The sequence below is a fragment of the Mobula hypostoma genome, chromosome 20, assembly GCF_963921235.1.
Source record: "Mobula hypostoma chromosome 20, sMobHyp1.1, whole genome shotgun sequence".
NCBI lineage: Eukaryota > Metazoa > Chordata > Chondrichthyes > Myliobatiformes > Myliobatidae > Mobula > Mobula hypostoma.
The window spans coordinates 36,847,873-36,867,161 of record NC_086116.1 but is presented as its reverse complement, the minus strand read 5'-3'; the positions used below and the strand labels follow the sequence as shown (position 1 = coordinate 36,867,161).

The following is a 19,289-nucleotide window of genomic DNA, read 5'->3' as shown; positions in this document are numbered from 1 at the left end:
AACCGAAACGCTGGTCAGACTCTATTACACTGCTGCAACCCACTCCTGCCTTTTACCCTAGGGCAGTGAATCTGACTGAAGTCCCCTCCTCTCCCAACTTCCGAAGTTTGGACTGGCCATCTGTCAAAGCTCTATTGCGCTGCCTTGACGAGTGATTTCTGGGTGGTGCTTCGCTTAATGTTGACCAATTCATGAGAATCTTCATTTGCTTTCATGGGGCTATGTTCTTTCTGTACATCAGCTCCCTGAGGGTCCCTAACATTGACTGTGTAGCTCTTGCCAGAACTTGTCCTCCCAAAGTGCATCTCCTCACACCTGTCTGGGTTAAATTTCATCCATCACCACTCCGCCATCTTTCTGCTGATCTATGACCCACTTAGACAACCGTCTTCACTATCTACAACTCCACCCAATTTCCACATTGTCATCAAATTTCCTTTTTCTTCTAAGTCATTTACATACATATTGCAATCAAAGGACCCATATTGATCCCCATAGTGCGCCACGTTACAGTCAGCAAGACACCTATCCACCACCACCATCTGCCTCTTGTCATTCTATTTTGGATCCAGTTCACCTTGGATCCTTTGTGCCCTATCCTGGTTGACGGGGCTGCCATGTGTGACCTCGTCAATATAGAGCCACAGAATCACACAACATGGGAGGGAACAGCCTCTGATCCAGCTAACTCATGCTAACCAAGGTTTCCATCCAAACTAGTCCGATTTGCCTGCAATTGGTCTGTACAGTACGCATCTCTCTAAACCTTTCCTATCCATGTACCTGTCCACGTATCTTTTAAATACTGTGAGTGTAGCTGCCTCAACCACTTCCTCTGACAGTTCAATTCCATTTACTGACTACTCACTGGGATTTTAAAAAAATGCCCATCACCTATGCCCTCTAGTTTTTGATTCTCTAAACTTAGGAAGGTACTTTGTGCATTCATCCCATTGATACCCCTTCATGATTTTATGTACCTCTACAGGGTTACACCTCAGTCTTCTACACTTATGAAATGTGTTCCAACATTTCAACCTCTATCCGTAACTCAGCCTCTCTATTCTTGGCAACATTCTCATAACCCTTCATCTATTTTCCGAGTTACCTTCTTAAAAGTATTTGTGACAATTGCAATGTCCTTGGGTTGGCTGTTGGAGAGTTTTAGCCTTCCTTCCCAAGTAAGGATATGCAAGACTAGGTATACAGCAAAGGTTAATGAGACTGGGCTGGGGATAGCAAATTTACCATAGGAGAGATTGTGTCGACCCGGGGTTCCAAACCTTTTTTATATCATTGACCAACACCATTAAACAAGGGGTTCATGAAATCAAGGTTGGGAACCCATGGTGTAGACTAACTCTGTGTCTTCTATTGTTTAGAAGGATGAGAGGAAGTCTCAGATAAGAGGAATTCTCAGAGAAACACACAGAATTCTTACAGGGCTTGATTGCCTGGAAACACGAGCAATGGAAGATATTTTCCCTAAGCGAGATGGTCAGAACCAGGGGTCAAGATGCGAGGCTGTCTGTTCCACACTGAGATGAAGCAAGATTTGTTTACTCAGAGAGGGGTGGGATTCTCTATCCTGGAGGCTGCAGAGACTCTGTGATTGAGATTACTTCAGGGAGAGTTCAAAAAACTTCTGAATATTAGAAGAATTGAGTGATGTGGAGATATGAAAGGGAGATGGAACTTGGGTAGTTCTTAAGGAAAAGATAACAGGCTGGGGACTGAATATTCTTCTTCTTCTTTTTGTGCTAATGTCCGTACATAGTTCGGAAGGATTATGCTGAGTTGAGCACAAAGTACCAAGTGCCTGCAGTGAGTTTCTAAAACAGAGACTGTACGTAGATAGGACCTCAGTTGAATTTTTATCAGCTTAACCCTGATAGATATTGTGAGGCATAGATGGTGTAGAAAAACAAGAGTCTTTTTCTCAGGATAGAAATATCAAACACAAGGGTGTACAGCTTTCAGGTGAGAGAGGGTAAGAGAGGAGATGTGTGGGGCAAGTTTTTTCTTGTATACAGAGTGCAGAGGGTACCTGGAATGTGCTCCCTGCAGTGGTAGAGGAGGCAGATACGACAGAGACTGTTAGACATGAATGTGCAGGGAGTGGAGGGATATGGACATCGTGTGGGCAGAGATGATTTAATCTGATTCAGCATCATGCATGGCACACAGACATTGTAGGCAGTAGAATCTGCTTCTGTGCTGTTCTACATTCAATGTTGAAAACCGTAAGGCAGAGACCTCCGTGACAGTGAGGATGTTGTGTGTCAGTTCCTTTGCAGAACTGTGGATTTCCCTTCAGTGGTTATCTGCCTTGTCACATCTGCACTGAAGCAGACCAGTTCGGCGACTTTTCAGTGGGCTTCCAATGTTTACATTTGGTCTGAGAGAAAATGTGGGTAGGGAGATTGTTTTTTCACCCTCAGCTTCTCCAACCTTTCCCAAACAGACCACACCCAGTAGACTCCTCGACAGTTCAAGTCAAGTCGAGTCAAGTTTATTGTCATTTCGACGATAAGCTGCTGGTACAGTACACAGTAAAAACGAAACAACGTTCCTCCAGGACCCCGGTGTTACATGAAACAACACAAAACTACACTAGGCTTTGTGAGACAGCACAAGGCTACACCAGACTATGTGAGACAGCACAAGGCTACACTAGACTATGTAGAACAACATAAAAACTGCACTAGACTACAGACCTGCACAGGACTACATAAAGTGCACAGAACCGTGCTGGGCAGTACAATAATTAATAAACAAGACAATAGGCACAGTAGAGGACAAATTACAATATAATAATAAATGATGTCAGTCCAGACTCTGAGTATTGAGGAGTCTGATGGCTTGGGGGAAGAAACTGTTACACAGTCTGGTCGTGAGAGCCCGAATACTTTGGTACCTTTTGCCAGATGGCAGGAGGGAGAAGAGTTTGTGTGAGGGGTGTGTAGGGTCCTTCACAATACTGTTAGCTTTGCGGGTGCAGCATGTGGTGTAAATGTCTGTAATAGCGGGAAGAGGGACACCGATAATTTTCGCAGCTGACCTCACTATCCGCTGCAGGGTCTTGCGATCCGAGATGGTACAATTTCTGAACCAGGCAGTGATGCAGCTGCTCAGGATACTCTCAATACAACCTCTGCAGAATGTGGTGAGGATGGGGGGTTGGGAGATGGACTTTTCTTAGCCTTCGCAGAAAGTAGAGACACTGCTGGGCTTTCTTGGCTATGGAGCTGGTGTTGAGGGACCAGGTGAGATTCTCCGCCAGGTGAACACCAAGAAATTTGCTGCTCTTAACGATCTCAACGGAGGAGCCGCTAACTACCGCTGGTTTTCAATGCGCTCATAGTTCAATGAGCAGACAGTGGACACATACCAGTGGATCTCTGCCCTTCAGCCGACAGCTCTCCGTCTGACTCTCCGTCCCAGGCCAGTGAATCTGAAACAGAAGAAGAAGAGAACTGTGACAAGAAGTTTCTCTACACTGCCCAGACACAGTGAGCTGAGGAAGGGGGTTGCAGTGCATAGCTACACCATGGGAATATCCAGGGAGACAGGAAGTCCACTAGGAATTCTGCCCTTTTCCTGTGGGTGAAATGTAGCTAGCTGGAGGTGATGGGGAGGGCATTAGTATCGGGGAATCGTAGCAAGGTTGAGAGTGACATGTGAGTATGTGGTATGATGTGAAGGTTTTGTTTCCCTGAGGGGCACTGAATGACCTGTCGCGTTGAGGCTGATTCTCCCCTCAATGGCAGACCCCTCAGTGTGAAAGGATGAGTCTGACACACGTAATTCTCAGGGAACATCGATCTTCCTCCCCCTAATAGGAGACCTCTCATTATGAAAGGGTGGGGTCTGACACTCTCAATTCTGAATTATGTCTAGAATGGATGGAGTTCATGCTCCATGAACAGAAAGGGAAGAAAAATAATTCCTCAAAGCTCCCTGGAGATCCAATGTTTGATTTGTAGAAAGATTTAATTTTAATCTTTTGTCTCCTTTCACTCTTAAAACTTAGAGCATGTTTGCTGAAAAATGTGTGGTGGAAACTGTTGAGAGTCAGGCGGGATAACTCACAGCCTGAGTTGTCTTGCTGGAAAACAAATCTTCTCCCAAGTCACAGTTCTCTTACAGACTACATCGGGTTTTCCTCCAGAAGTACCCTGTATTTTGCTGCATTCATTATACCCTCTATCTTCACAAGACTTCCAGGGCCTGCTGCAGTGAAGCATCCCCACAGCATGATGCAGCTACCACCATGCTTCATGTGTGATTTTGATGATGTATGGTGTTTGGCTTACGCCAAACAAAGTGTTTAGTCTGATGGCCAAAAAGTTCAATTTTGGTTTCATCAAACCATAGAACCTTCTTCCAGCTCTTCAGAGTCTCTCACATGCCTTCTGGCAAACTCTAGCCAAGATTTCATGTGAGTTTTTCTCAACAGTGACTTTCACTTTGCCACTCTTCTATAAAGATGCGACAGGTGAAGCACCCGGGCAACAGTTGTTATATGCACAGTCTCCCTCATCTCAGCCACTGAAGCTTGTAACTCCTCCAGAGCTGTCACAGGGCTCTTGATGGCCCCCATCACTAGTCTTCTTTTTGCACGGTCACTCAGTTTTTGAGGATGGTCTCTTCCAGACAGATTTACTGCTCTGCCATATTCTTTCCATTTCTTGATGATTGACTTAACTGTGCTCCAAGTGATATTCAGTGACTTGGAAATTTTATTGTACCTATTTCCTGACTCGTGCTTTTCAATAACCTTTTTGCGGAGTTGCTTAGAGTGTTCTTTTGTCTTCATGGTGTAGTTTTTGCCAGGATACTGACTCACCAGCAGTTGGACCTTCCAGATACAGGTGTATTTTTACTACAATCAATTGAAGCACCTTGTCTGCACACAGGTCTCCAAAAACAGATCTCTATTTAACAAGTTATATGACTTCTAAAACCAATTGGCTGCACCCATGATGATTTGGTGTGTCACATTAATAGAGGGTGAATACTTTTGCAATCAATTATTTTGTGTTTTATATTTGTAATTAATTTAGATCACTTTGTAGAGATCTGTTTCACTTTGATACAAAAATCTTTTTCTGTTGATCAATGTCGAAAAAGCCAAATCAAATCCATTGTGATTCAATGCTGTAAAACAATAAAAAATGAAAACTTCCAAGAGGGTGAATACTTTTTATAGGGACTGTATATCTCCTTCCTTAGGATACCTTCCAATAGCTTTCCCACTACTGATGTCAGGCTCACCAGCCTATAATTTCTTGGTTTATTTTTAGAGCTTTTCTTAAAAGACGGAACAACATTGGCTATCCTCCAGTCTTCTGGTACTTCACTGGTCACACTAAAGATGACTTATATTTTTCTGCTAGTGTCCCTGCAATTTCTACATTTGCCTCCCACAGGGTCCGAGGGACCTCCTTGTGAGGCCCTAGAGATTTATCTGCCTTAATTTGCCTCAAGACAGCAAACACCTCCTCTTCTGTAATCTGTATAGTCAATGCTGCCTTGCTTCATTTTTATAGACTCTGTGTCTATCCCCTGAGTAAATACAGATGCAAAAATCCATTTAAGATCTTCCCCATCTTGTTAGACACCGCACATGGATTACCATTCTGATATTCCAGAGGACCAATTTTGTTCCTTGCAATCCTTTTGCTCTTAACATATCTGTAGAATCTCTTAGGATTCTCTTTCACCTTGTCTGCTAGGGCAAACTCATGCATTCTTTTAGCCCTCCTGATTTCTTTCTTTGGTGTTCTCTCGCATTTCTTACACTGCATAAGCACCTCATTTGTTCCTACCTGCAAAGCATCTTTTTCTTTTCTTTAACAGGGACTCAATATCTCTTGAAAACCAAGGTTTCCTAAACCTGTTATCTTTACCTTTTATTCTGACAGGTGCATACAAGCTTTGTCCTCTCAAAAATTCACTTTTGAAGGCCTCCCATTTACCAAGTACAGCTTTGCCAGAAAAACAGCCTGTCCCAATCCTCACTTGCTAAATCCTTTCTGATACCACCAAAACTGGCCTCTCCCCAATTTAGAATCTCAACCTGCGGACCGTCCCTATCTTTTTCTATATTTACTTCAAAACTAATCGCAAAGTGTTTCCCTACACAAACTTCTGTCACCTACCCTGTCTCATTCCCGAATAGCAGATCAAGTATCGCCTACTCTCTCTTTGGAACTTTGACATACTAATTAAGAAAACTTTCCTGAACAGATTTAACAAACTCTCTCCATCTAGTCCTTTTACAGTATGGGAGTCCCAGCAAATATGTGAAAAGTTAAAATAACAACATAATAGCCTTATGTTTCTTGCAGCAGTGTGTGATTTCTCTACAGATCTGTCCCATTCAATTCCAGACTGCTAAGAGACTCTGGAATTTAGAGCAGTGAAAATAAAGTTGGAGGAACTTCGCGAGAAAGGCAGTATCTGTGGTGGAAACTGTTCCTCCCAGAGCCACTCCAGCCCCTCAACCCAGTTTCACTCCTCTTCCACCCACTCCATCTGTCCATCACCACACACTCCTCCCCCTGACCCATCTGTCCATCACCCACACACCCCTCCCACTGACCCATCTGTCCATCACCCACACACTCCTCCCCCTGACCCATCTGTCCATCACCCACACACTCCTCCCATGTCCCATCTGTCCATCACCCACACACTCCTCCCACTGACCCATCTGTCCATCACCCACACACTCCTCCCCCTGACCCATCTGTCCATCACCCACACATCCCTCCCACTGACCCATCTGTCCATCACCCACACACTCCTCCCATGTCCCATCTGTCCATCACCCACACACCCCTCCCACTGACCCATCTGTCCATCACCCACACACTCCTCCCCCTGACCCATCTGTCCATCACCCACACACCCCTCCCACTGACCCATCTGTCCATCACCCACACACTCCTCCCACTGACCCATCTGTCCATCACCCACATACCCCTCCCACTGACCCATCTGTCCATCACACACACACTCCTCTCACTGACCCATCTGTCCATCACCCACACACTCCTCTCACTGACCCATCTGTCCATCACCCACACACTCCTCCCACTGTCCCCAACTGCCCATCACCCACAAAGTTCTCTCACACCATTCCTTTCTCCCAGTCCCTATCTGCCCTTCTCACCTCCCTACCTTGGTTCCATGCTCCACCTTCCTCTCCTATCTAATCACACCATCTTCAGTTCTTTGTCTCCTTCACTCTCACCTCCCAGTCTCTGTCAGTATTCCCACCCTCCCCTTCCCAGTCTGCCTGTCATCCCTCTTTTCCTGGATACCCTATCACCTCCCAACCTCTGTCATGATTCCCTTTCCCCCTTCCCTATCACCTCGCTTCACCTGGATCCACCCATCACCTGCCAAATCTTGGCCCATTCCTGCTATTTACCTTTGTAAGCTGACCACCTCCCCTCTATCTTTCCTATATTTCATGCCAGGTGAAGGGTCTGAACTCAAAGCATTGACTGTCCATTTCCCTTCACATCTGCTGACTTCCTCCACCAGCGTGTTTCTTGGTTTCAGTAAAACTGGTCAGTACTTTTATGTAGAATTTTTCAGAATCAGAATCAGGTTTAATATCGTTGGCACATGTTGTGAAATTTGTTGTTTTGCAGCAGCAGTACAATGCAATACATTATAATAAAAGCTATAAATCACAATAAGTATATATAAAAAAACAATTTCTCATGACTGTGGATTCCAGCTGTCGTAGTCCTAAATGGGAATATTTAATAATTTTCATTGGAGCTTTATGCAAAGAGTTGCCACTTACCATCTTACTGGAAGAGTCTATAGTGGATTTTGACCCAGATTCCTCCTTCTGTTGCGTGCTGGTTTCTGTCACGCCTTTTATGTCTTTGGCTATGAAATCTGATATAAATTATTTATTTAGCTTCTGGAGTAGGCAGTTTAAATGGTTTGGCATGGTAGATGGGCTGAAGGGCCTGTTTCTGTGCTGTACATTTCTGACTCTCTGACTTGATTTCCTTATTCCCTAATGATAGTTTCCCTGACTCAGCTTCACAGCTACGAGCCTTTGCTACTTTCTTCCTTATTGTGCACTAGTACAAGATCTGCCAACTTGTTCATTCCTTTGTTCCATTTTCTCCTCCTTCATGACAAAGGAGACGTGCCTGCAATTCTACTTCAGTAGCAGTTTGAGAAGATCTGGTATGTCACCAAGGATTCTCACAGGTTTCTACAGGTGTTCGGTGGGGAGAATTCTGACAGGTTGCAGCACCGACTGGTATGGAGGCTTCAATGCACAGGATCGCCAGAGGCTGCAAAGAGCTGTGGCCTCAGTGAGCTCCATCATGGGTACAACCTTCCCCACCCCTGAGGACGTCTTCAGAACGTGATGGCTCAAGAAGGCAGCATCCATAACTAAGTACCCTCACCATCCAGAGCAACCCTCTTCACATTACTACCTCCGGGAGGAGGCTCTTCCTGCTTCTTTGCCTCTGCCGTTAGATTTCTGATTAGCCTGTGACCCATAAACACTAGCGCATTTCTCCTTTATTGGAACTATATTTTGCAATTTACAGATATTTATACCTTTAAACTGAATTGTTCCCACAACATCACAAATTTCACATCCTGTAAGTCAGCGATCAAAAACATGATTCTGATTTTCCAGCAACACACATAAAAGTTGCTGGTGAACACAGCAGGCCAGGCAGCATCTCTAGGAAGAGGTGCAGTCAACATTTCAGGCTGAGACCCTTCGTCAGGACTAACTGAAGGAAGAGTGAGTAAGGGATTTGAAAGTGGGAGGGGGAGGGGGAGATCCAAAATGATAGGAGAAGACAGGAGGGGGAGGGATAGAGCCGAGAGCTGGACAGGTGATAGGCAAAAGGGGATACGAGAGGATCATGGGACGGGAGGTCCTGGGAGAAAGACAAGGGGGGGGGAACCAGAGGATGGGCAAGGGGTATAGTCAGAGGGACAGAGGGAGAAAAAGGAGAGTGAGAGAAAGAATGTGTGTATAAAAATAAGTAACAAATGGGGTACGAGGGGGAGGTGGGGCATTAGTGGAAGTTAACCCCACCTGTCTTCTCCTATCATTTTGGATCTCCCCCTCCCCCTCCAACTTTCAAATCCCTTACTCACTCTTCCTTCAGTTAGTCCTGACGAAGGGTCTTGGCCTGAAATGTCGACTGCGCCTCTTCCTAGAGATGCTGCCTGGCCTGCTGCGTTCACCAGCAACTTTGATGTGTGTTGCTTGAATTTCCAGCATCTGCAGAATTCCTGTTGTTTGCGATTCTGATTTTCCGGTGTCTTTGGTTGGTTTCTCAGGCTGATTGCTATTCACCACAATTTTTAACTTGCTGCCCATTTTTATCACTAAACCACAGATATATCACATCTTTTGTGGAGCCCATATTTCTTAATCAAATGGTTATTCTTTCAGAATTATGAAATATTTAAAGGCCTTGCACTGATCTTTAATCTAATCTCTTCCACTTCATATCCGTGTAATTGCCTTTATGTTGAAGACTCTAGTTTTACACGTGAGTTCCTTGTTCTAAAACTGATTCTGGCCGCTCTCCCAGCAGACCCATTATCCTGCAGTTCCCACCTACCAGTGATCTTGTTTCATTGATGGAAACCTTTTCATGTCCTCAGTGAACCAAATCAGTTCATCGTCAATCACTGCTCCCAGTACTGAGTCATCACTGCAACGTGGTAATTAAAGTCCCACAATGCAGAAAATAAACTGAAACCTAACTAAAGGAAAAGGCCATTCAGCCCCTCAAGACTGTTCATTTTACACCAGGTCTTCGGTGACCTGTATCTGTACAACATTTACTTACCTTGGTCTCATAAAATGTCCGATCACTTTCCAGCATTGAGGTATGACATTTTCAATGGACTCTGTCATAAAATTAGACTGATAGAGCACTGCAGCTCAGAAACAGGCCATTCAGTCCATCTAGTCTGTACTTAATTATTATTCTGCCTAGTCCCATTGACCAACAGCTGGATCTCAGCCCTTCATACCTCTCCCATCCATGTAGCTGCCCCTCTTAAGTGTTGCAATCAAATTCACATCCACCATGTCTGCTGGTAGCTCGTTCCACACTCTCACTACCTTCTGAGTGAAGAAGATCCCCCTCAGGTTCTCCTTAAATATATCACCTTTCACCCTTAACCCATGACTTGTAGTCCTAGTCTCACCCAACCTCAGTGGAAAATGCCTGCTTGCATTTACCCTATCTATACACCTCATAGTTTTGTATACCTTTGTCAAATCTCCGCTCTTTCTCCTCTGCTCCAGAAAGTGAAGTCCTAAAGTATGCAACCTTTCCCTACATCTCAGGTTCTCAAATCTTGGCACCAGCCATGTAGATGTTCTCTGCACTCTTTCAAACTGATATTGAATTAGCTCGCAGAACTTTATTCTCGATGGTGTGAGTTGAGGAAAGAAAGTTGGCAAGGCTGTGAGATAGTCTGCTGCTTATTCAGTTTCTTCACTTTCACCGGGGAAATAGATTAAATAAACATTTTAAGTTTACAATTCCTTTTCCAGCAGAGTGTATTGATAAGAAATGTTCTGCAGCTTAAAGCTGTGTTTGCAGGCACATCGTTCTGGGGAATCAGGAAACAGCAGTGCAGTTGTAGCTGACCTCAGAGGTAACGTCTGTCGCAAACTGCATGTAGTATGGAGTCAAAGGGAGAGGAGCACCTGCCAGCTAGAAGTACCACTTGTCTTCAGCTACGATGTGAGGCTTTGGAGAGGAAGCAGAAGAGAGTTCTTGAAATGATCGCAGGGCTGAGGGACTTTAGTTCTGCAGATATATAGGAGATGTTGGGTTGTGTTGGAACAGAGGAGGTTGTTAGAGGCACTTATGAAAGATATCTACAGATTAGAGAGAGAAATTGTTCCTCTTGAAAGAAGGTTGCAGAAGCAGGAAGAAGATGTTTGGCAAAGGAATCAAAAGAGACACGAGGAAAAGGTTTGCTGTGTGGAGGAGTAGTTGAGTGCTGTGGGGAGAGTGGGGTTGGATACAATCACATCATTCATAAGGGAGCTGGAATGTTTCTGAAACAAAATAAAATAGTATATAGAATAGTACAGCACAGAAACAGGCCCTTCCACCCCTCCAGCTCATCTGGTCCACACTACCTTCACTAATCCCATCGCCTGCAATTAGGTCTGCATCGTTCTGTGCATTTTCAATCCGAGTACCTGCCCAAATTCCTTTTGTACTCCCTCTATCAGGATAGACCAGAGTGGTGATGACATAGAGGTTTACAAGATCATAGAGGGGTATAAAGAGGGCAGAGGTTTAAGATCAGAATTGAGAAACTTAAAACAGACAGTGGAGCAGCTTCTTTATGCAAAGGGTAGTGTGAATTTGGAATGAACTGCTGGAAATAGTGGTTGAAGCAGACACATTAGGAACATTTAAAAGCCATCTGGATAAGTACATGGATGGGAGAAGTGTAGGGGGCCACGGGCCAAGCATGGTACAGGTTGACCTTCACTAATCCGGTACCATTAGGACCTGAGGAGTGCCAGATTAGTGAAAATGGCGAATAACAGAAGGATCACATTAAGCATAATTAGTGCCAGGTTATCGAAGGAACTGGATTAGAGGTAGTCAGGTTAGTGAAGGTCGACCTGTACTAAATTAATGGGCAAACACAGTCGGCATGGATGAATCGCTACATGAATCTACAACTTGACCACTTCATCAGGCAACTCATTCCAGTTGAGAGCTTAAAAAACTTACACCCAGGTCCCCTTGAAATATCTCTCCCCCTCATCTCAAGATGCAAAGCTGGGCTGAAAAGCGGAAAATTAAGTTTAATTTAAGACATGAAGTCAAGTTGCAATCTTAGCCTTTGCCATATCCACACTAAAGATGACTGGAGGGTGGCCACTGTTCACAAAGGGTTCATCCTTAGACTCTTCCACTACTTGTCCATTCTGATTCTCTGACCCGGGGTTGAGTACAGGACTCTGCTGTTCTAAAAGCACTTCCTGTAATTAACAAATGCCAGCCTATGCAAGCTCCTTACACAAAGGAAATCCTAATCAACATTGGGAAAGTTAACTTCCCCCACAACTACAACCCAGTGAGTTTATATCCTGCTGCTCGTTATCTCAATATTTGCTCTTCCAAATCCCACTGACTACTTGGACACCAGTAGAATAACCCCATGAAAGTGATCCTTCGTTTCTATCTGTAGGGGAAAAACATGGAGGACAGTGAGATCAGTGTGGGACATGCCGACATCAAAAGGCATGTTCGGGTCAAGGTGGTGGTGTTTGGTCTATCGAAGAACATTAAGGAGGACATTTCTGCAGGACTTATCCCAGGTGTTTGAGAGAAGCCAGCATGAGATTGACAAAGACCTTTGTATCCTCTTTAGCTACAGGTGAGTTCTTAGAGGGTTGGAGAGTAGACAATGTTGTCCTTTGTTTAAAGAAGGCAATAGAGGTAATCCAGGAAATTATAGGCTAATGAGTCTCTTATCTGAGATAGGGCAACTTTTGGAACGGATTCTTGGGGATAGTCTTGATGGAGAGCTTTAGCCCGAAAAAGTTGACTGTTTATTCCTCTTGATAGATGCTGCCTGACTTGCTAAGTTCCTCTAGCGTTTTGTATATGTTGCTCTGGATTTCCAGCACTTGCAGAATCTTGTGTTTATTTTCAGTGACAAGGTCTACTCACAACATAAGCCTCCTATCACCAAGGCAGTTTTGGATTCAAATGGGTTTCTTGACTGATGGCATTAAATCATCATTGTTTGCATGTAGCTTATACATTGTGTTGGCGGGATGTGTGCATATGAATAGCGCAAAGTGTGTGAAGGAATGTACTCCTTATAACTGAAGTTATGCAGCCCACTAAACAGATAATTTCGAACTCAAATACATAAACTATTGGACTACCTGACGGCTTGCAATGTTAACCACTGTTTTCCAAACTGTGAAGGTGTCTCAAAGGGGGAAATGAGGTCCATGCTTCTGCAAAAGGATCAATGAGGGAATCCGCTGTGAGAGGGAGAGCACCTCCCCTCCTTCCCGCCAGACCTGCCTCACCTCTCGATAACCCTCATCAATGCGATCCAGGCTGAGTGAGCAGAGGAGATCTCGGCCGCCGAGGAAGAGCTGCTCCTGGTATTCATCCAGCAGCATAGTCTGCAGGTCTGCCATTCGCCGGGAGCCCTGGAACACCTGGGTCCTGTTCAGCTCCCACAACTCTGGAAAAGAAGCAAAGACTGAGAGTGGATACCCCTGACCTTGAGAGAACAGTCTCCACAGCACAGACACCAGCTCCATGCCCAAGATCCCACGGGTTAGGGGAAACCACGGATTTCCAATGCAACTGACACTCACTGGGTGTCCTACATCCTTTCGTTGCAAGGGGTCCTTGTGAATTTTATGGGACTGGTTACCCGAGACAAAGGGATCATTAGCGGTGTATAAATTTTTTTCTGTAAGAAATTGCGTAAATTATTTCAGAATTACTTGTAAAAGAAATTTCAATATTGCTGACCTGATGTTAAAATGCTGGAAACACTGAGCAAGTCAAGCAACGTCGGTGGAAGGAGGAACAGATGGAACCTTTCAGCTCAAAGAGCCTGTGTTAGGATTTATATACTTCAAGATAGAATGCTCAGTCTATCTCTCCTTTCAAGCTTCTGCTTAACCTGCAGAGTGTGCCCAATATTTTCTGGAACTGTTCGCTTGTTTACACCACATATGCTTTACTCTTGTGATGTTCTTTCATGTTCTGTCCAGCCGGCTGATATATAGCTCACCACTGGATCGAGAGAGGCCGGTCATGGTTCATTCTTTATAAGGAGGAGATCTGAGTGCATGAGTAGGGTGGTCGATGGTTCTTTAATAACGATTTCTCCAACACAAAGGTTCTAGCTCAGATAAAATGTCCCTATCTTGTTCAGCACGTCATTAATTCCAGAGGGAGCTGCTTCAAGGTTTAGGGAAGCAACCATTCTTCAAAGTACCCAAAAATCCAAACTTATCACGAGAGGAGACAAATGCGTCACCAGGGAAGATCGCGAAATTTCTATTTCTCATTTTGCTCTGTGATGCATGGGCACGAATGCTCGCACACAGGTGGACAGGTGAGTATATATATCACACAGATACATGTGTACAGGCACACGTGTGTCTCAAACACAGAATCTTTACCCCCTGCCTTATTCTCACTTCTATGTCTCCTACATCCACACTCCATTGACCTGTTACCCTTGTACACTCGCCGCCCCAAAAGTTCAGAGACCAACCCTTCCGCACCCTCACTCCTGTCTTCAATCCTCTCCTGCACCCTGCCACCTCCTTTCTTCCTAACTGTGAGCACAGCCCTGACTGACCCTACCCTCCAGAGCTTTGCTCTGCCCCCTCCACATGCCCCCTGTTCTGACCTGAATTGTCTCTCTTTCCACAGAAGCAAGCTGACGAGCTTGCAGTTTCCAGATTGTCTGATTTACTGCATCTGTACTGACATTTCACTGGAAGTGCTGCCATCTTTACCCTAGCAAACACGTGCCTGTCAGAGGGAGTGCAGAGAAGGACGTGCACCCGTCAGAGGGAGTGCAGAGAGGATGTGCACCTGTCAGAGGGCAGAGAGGATGTGCACCCATCAGAGGGCAGAGAGGATGTGCACCCATCAGAGGGAGTGCAGAGAAGGATGTGTACCCGTCAGAGGGAGTGTGGAGAGGATGTGCACCTGTCAGAGGGCAGAGAGGATGTGCACCCATCAGAGGGCAGAGAGGATGTGCACCCATCAGAGGGAGTGCAGAGAAGGATGTGTACCCGTCAGAGGGAGTGTGGAGAGGATGTGCACCCATCAGAGGGAGTGCAGAGAAGGATGTGTACCCGTCAGAGGGAGTGTGGAGAGGATGTGCACCCATCAGAGGGAGTGCGGAGAGGACGAGCACCTGTCAGAGGGAGTGCAGAGAAGGACGTGCACCCGTCACAGGGAGTGCAGAGAGGGACATGCACCCGTCAGAGGGAGTGTGGAGACAATAGACAATAGGTGCAGGAGTAGGCCATTCGGCCCTTCGAGCCAGCACCGCCATTCACTGTGATCATGGCTGATCATCCACAATCAGTATCCAGTTCCTGTCTTATCCCCATAACCTTTGATTCCACTATCCTTAAGAGCTCTATCCATCTCTTTCTTGAAAGCATCCAGAGACTTGGCCTCCACAGCCTTCTGGGGCAGAGCGTTCCACATATCCACCACTCTCTGGGTGAAAAAGAGAGGATGTGCACCCGTCAGAGGGAGTGCAGAGAGGGACATGCATCTGTCAGAGGGAGTGCAGAAAAGATTCAGCACACTAGTTCCAGGGGGACAATAGGCTTTGTTACATGAACAGAGTTTGTATCAATGAGGACTGTATTCTCTAGAGTTTAGAAATCGTGAGAGATTATCTAGAACAAAGAAGAGCACAGCACAGTACAGGCCCATCGAATCATAATGTTTTAAATTTTCCCTCCCACATAGCCCTCCATTTTCCTATCACCAATAGGCCTGAATCTCTGAAATGTCCTTAACACTCCAATTCCCTCCCCCCCCGCCGCAGTGCGCTGCATGCAGCCACTACTTTGCATAAAAACTTTACCACTGATAACTACCCGATACTGAAAAAGGAGTCAACTGCTCATTTTATCTATGCCTCTTGCACGCTACTATTGGGCCACTTCTCACCCTCCTGTGCTCCAAAGAGAAAAACCCTAGTTCATTCAACTTCTCATAAAACATGCTCTCCAATCCAGGTAGGTAAATCTCCTCTGCACCCTCTCTAAAGCTTCCACATCTTTCCTATAATGAGATGATCAGTACTGAACATGATGCTCTCATCAAAGGGTTTGACAGGGAGGAGGTAGGGAGGAGGTAGGGAGGAGGTAGGGAGGAGGTAGTGAGGAGGTAGGGAGGAGGTAGGGAGGAGGTAGTGAGGAGGTAGGGAGGAGGTAGGGAGGGTGTTTCCCCTGAGCGGAGGAATCTAAAACAAGGCAGCACTGTCTGTGAATTAGGGCAGGGCTCTTTGGGATTGGGATAAGGAGGAGGGTTTTTTTCTCACACAGGGAGTTGTGAATCATTGGAATTTTCTGCCCTGGTTAATCAGCAGGGACTCAGTCATTGAAGCTGATCTACACAGGGATGAATAGATTTCTGGATATTGAAGGAATTAAGGGATTTGGGAATATTGTGGGAAAAAGTACTGAGGTGGGTCAGCTTTGATCATGATGAATGGTGGTGTAGGCTCACCAGGCCAGCTACTCAATTTCTGCCTCCATTCAGCTCACCCTCAGGTTCTCTGTACTTGTTTAGTGACATCAATAATTTAAAGTATCAGTCAACAGGTCGATGAGTCCATTTTCAAGTGCATTACTGATCAGATTTATGTTGGCTTGAAGCTGCAGATGGTGAGGCCCCAGGAGTGTCTGTTAGTCTCTACGGACTGCAACAGGAGCTCTGAGTTATGAAAGACAAGAACAGAGGGAGATTGGATTGTTGGAATGTATGCTCTAACTGTGGAGCTGCAGCTCAGTGTTTTTTTCCAAAAGTCAGCGTGTGGAGAAACAATTCCTGGGTGAGGGCAGCAGGTTGTTGTTTGTTGGGGGGTCGGGAAGAGCAGATGAGATTAGTCATGACCTTATTGAATGAAGGGGCAGGTTTGAGAGGACAATGGTCTACTTTGTCCTGTTAATCACATCAGGGAATGTCACGGGCAATGAGGGTGGTTTAATGTGGAACTTCAGTGTCCCTGGTGAAGCCCAATACCAGCAGTTCAGTGTATACCTAGTTACCTGGCACTCTACTCTCTGGTGACCAGTACACAAACTGGACCGGACATTTACTTCCTTTCTTTCACCAAAAAGGACAGTTTAAGCTGAACAATTTGTCAGCGTGAAATAGGTCTGCAGCAAGTCTCAACCTGCCCTGTACCACAGAAATACTGAAGCATCATCAGCCTAAAATACTGTCTATCTCTCCGTCTGCAAATGCTGCCTAACTTGCTCTATTTCTAAAAACGCAAACACGAGGAATTCTGCAGATGCTGGAAATTCAAGCAACACACATCAAAGTTGCTGGTGAACGCAGCAGGCCAGGCAGCATCTCTAGGAAAAGGTACAGTCGACGTTTCAGGTCGAGATCTCTTCCTAGAGATGCTGCCTGGCCTGCTCCGTTCACCAGCAACTTTGATGTGTGTTGCTCTATTTCTGTTCTATTTCAGAGTTCCAGTGTTTTTAGGGTTTAGCTTTTGCAAGGTGTCCTCGTCATGGACCACAGCAGAAACACAATAGTCACAGTGGCAAGTCTGCTGCATAGTATGAGGATCTGATTCTGGTCTGCTCAAAGCAAAAAAATGGCCTGGATTGGGGAAAAGACTTTCACAGAAGGTGAGTTGCAGTGAGACTTCATTGTGTCTAACTGCAGAAACAGCTCCTTGTCTGTAAAGAAGAGAGAGTTGGTGATAACTGGTCTTGGCTGTAAGATTTACACTGAAAGTGACAGGAGTATGATTATTGACATCTTTCGGGCTGGTGAGTTCTAAGACTGTAAAATTCTGCATTTTACGCTCTTTACTAAACTACAACATGGGCATTTAAAACCTTTCATTGCTACAGCATTTCCCTCAATCACTTGTAGGGACTCGTAAATATTTTTAGTTTATTTTTTTGATTAAGAGATACAGCACAGTAACAGGCTTTTCCGGCCCAGTGACCAGGTGCTGCCTCGTTACACCCATGTGACCAATTACCGCTAACCTAGCGTGTTTGGAATGTGGGAGGAAACCGGAAAACCCGGAGGAAACCAATGTGGTGACAGGGAGAAAAGACAGTGACTGAATTGTACCCGAGTTGCAGGTGCTGTAATAGAGTTACAATAGCTGCTACATGACCATGCTACACTGGTATATCCAGACATTACTTTCATATAAAACAGAAACCTTTTAACAAGGGACCCAGCTGGCTAGAAAAGATGCACTGAAAGAGGATGCATTGTTGTTGATATTCCTATGGTTTATTTGTGAGTACAGGATAAAGCAGTGAACTGTAGCATGGAGTAAAATGACGTGGACTAAAGAGAGAAATAACATTTTTGATTTTGAATAACTTTTCAACAGCTCAGTTCTGATTCGTTTACACAGTGGGGAGATCCTGATCGAAGTATAACATTTAAAGAAACCACCTAAGCACAGAAGATGATTGATGATGGATGGATATACCGATGATTCGGCCTGAACCAGTTTCCTCCGCCCTTCCTCGAGCCCCAAGCCGTGAGTGGAGGCTGTAGATCTGAGGCCCATGAGCCACGAGTCATGGAGTCCCAGCTGAAGCACCTCACCTCTGCCGCGGCAGAATCCTGGTGCAGTTGGCTCACCATGATCCAGGACGACCGGCAGGGCTGTGATTAGATGGCAGCCGGTAAAAGGTCCTGACAAACGGAGCACTGGCTCTGGTCTGGGGGAACAAGTCCGACCTTTGTCAAACAGCCTGTCCCAACCCCACCTAGTTGGCGCAGTACACGTGGCAGTGAGTGGTGATCCGCACTGAGTGGGTAGGACATACTCCAACACTTTTATAGCCAGCACTCTTTCACTTTACATTTGTTTAACACAGGCAAAGAAGCTGCAGTTTAAAAACTAACATGTAATGTGAGAATAAGATTAAAAATATCAAGACGTGTGTAAACTAAGCCTTGAACAAAGTAGATTGAAGTAAAATGATTTCACACATTATGAAGGAGGGGACTGGGGAGGCTCTTGGCAAGGGGAAAGGGAGGTGGAATTGGCTTCCTCAGGAAGCTAGTTAATCTTTATTCAGAAATTCTGAAGTACATGGTAGGCTGGTCTGGGAAGAACGCAGAACAGTACATCACAGGAACAGGGCTTTTAGCCCACAATGTTGTGCCAAACCAAATAAATTCATGATCAAGTGGCCAGCTAAACTAATCCCTTATGCCTATACAATGTCCATATCCTTCCATTTTCCTCATATTCATGTGCCTATCTAAACATCTCTTAAAAGTCCATAACATATCTGCCCCAGGCACCCATCACTCTGTGTAAAATACTTGCCCCTCACCTCTCCTTTGAAATGGCCTCCTCTCACTTTACATGCACGCCATCTGGTATTAGACATTTCAACCCTGGGAAAATGATACTGCCTGTCTACTTTTGCCACAAGATTGCCACCTGGCTGCCACAAGAGGACACAGGTTTAAGGTGCTGGGGAGTACGTACAG

The 19,289-nt window shown here is 45.3% G+C and overlaps 1 protein-coding gene across 1 annotated transcript in view; it reads right to left on the bottom strand.

Moving 5' to 3' along the window:
• LOC134359201 (semaphorin-3E-like) overlaps nt 1-19,289 on the bottom strand; it is a 190,011-nt gene that overhangs the window by 111,853 nt on the left and 58,869 nt on the right. The window contains exons 2-3 of the mRNA XM_063072158.1: nt 13,106-13,266; nt 3,392-3,454 (exon numbers count right to left, since the gene is read on the bottom strand). Coding sequence (XP_062928228.1) covers nt 3,392-3,454; nt 13,106-13,266 — 224 coding nt within the window. The remainder of the gene's footprint in view (nt 1-3,391; nt 3,455-13,105; nt 13,267-19,289) is intronic.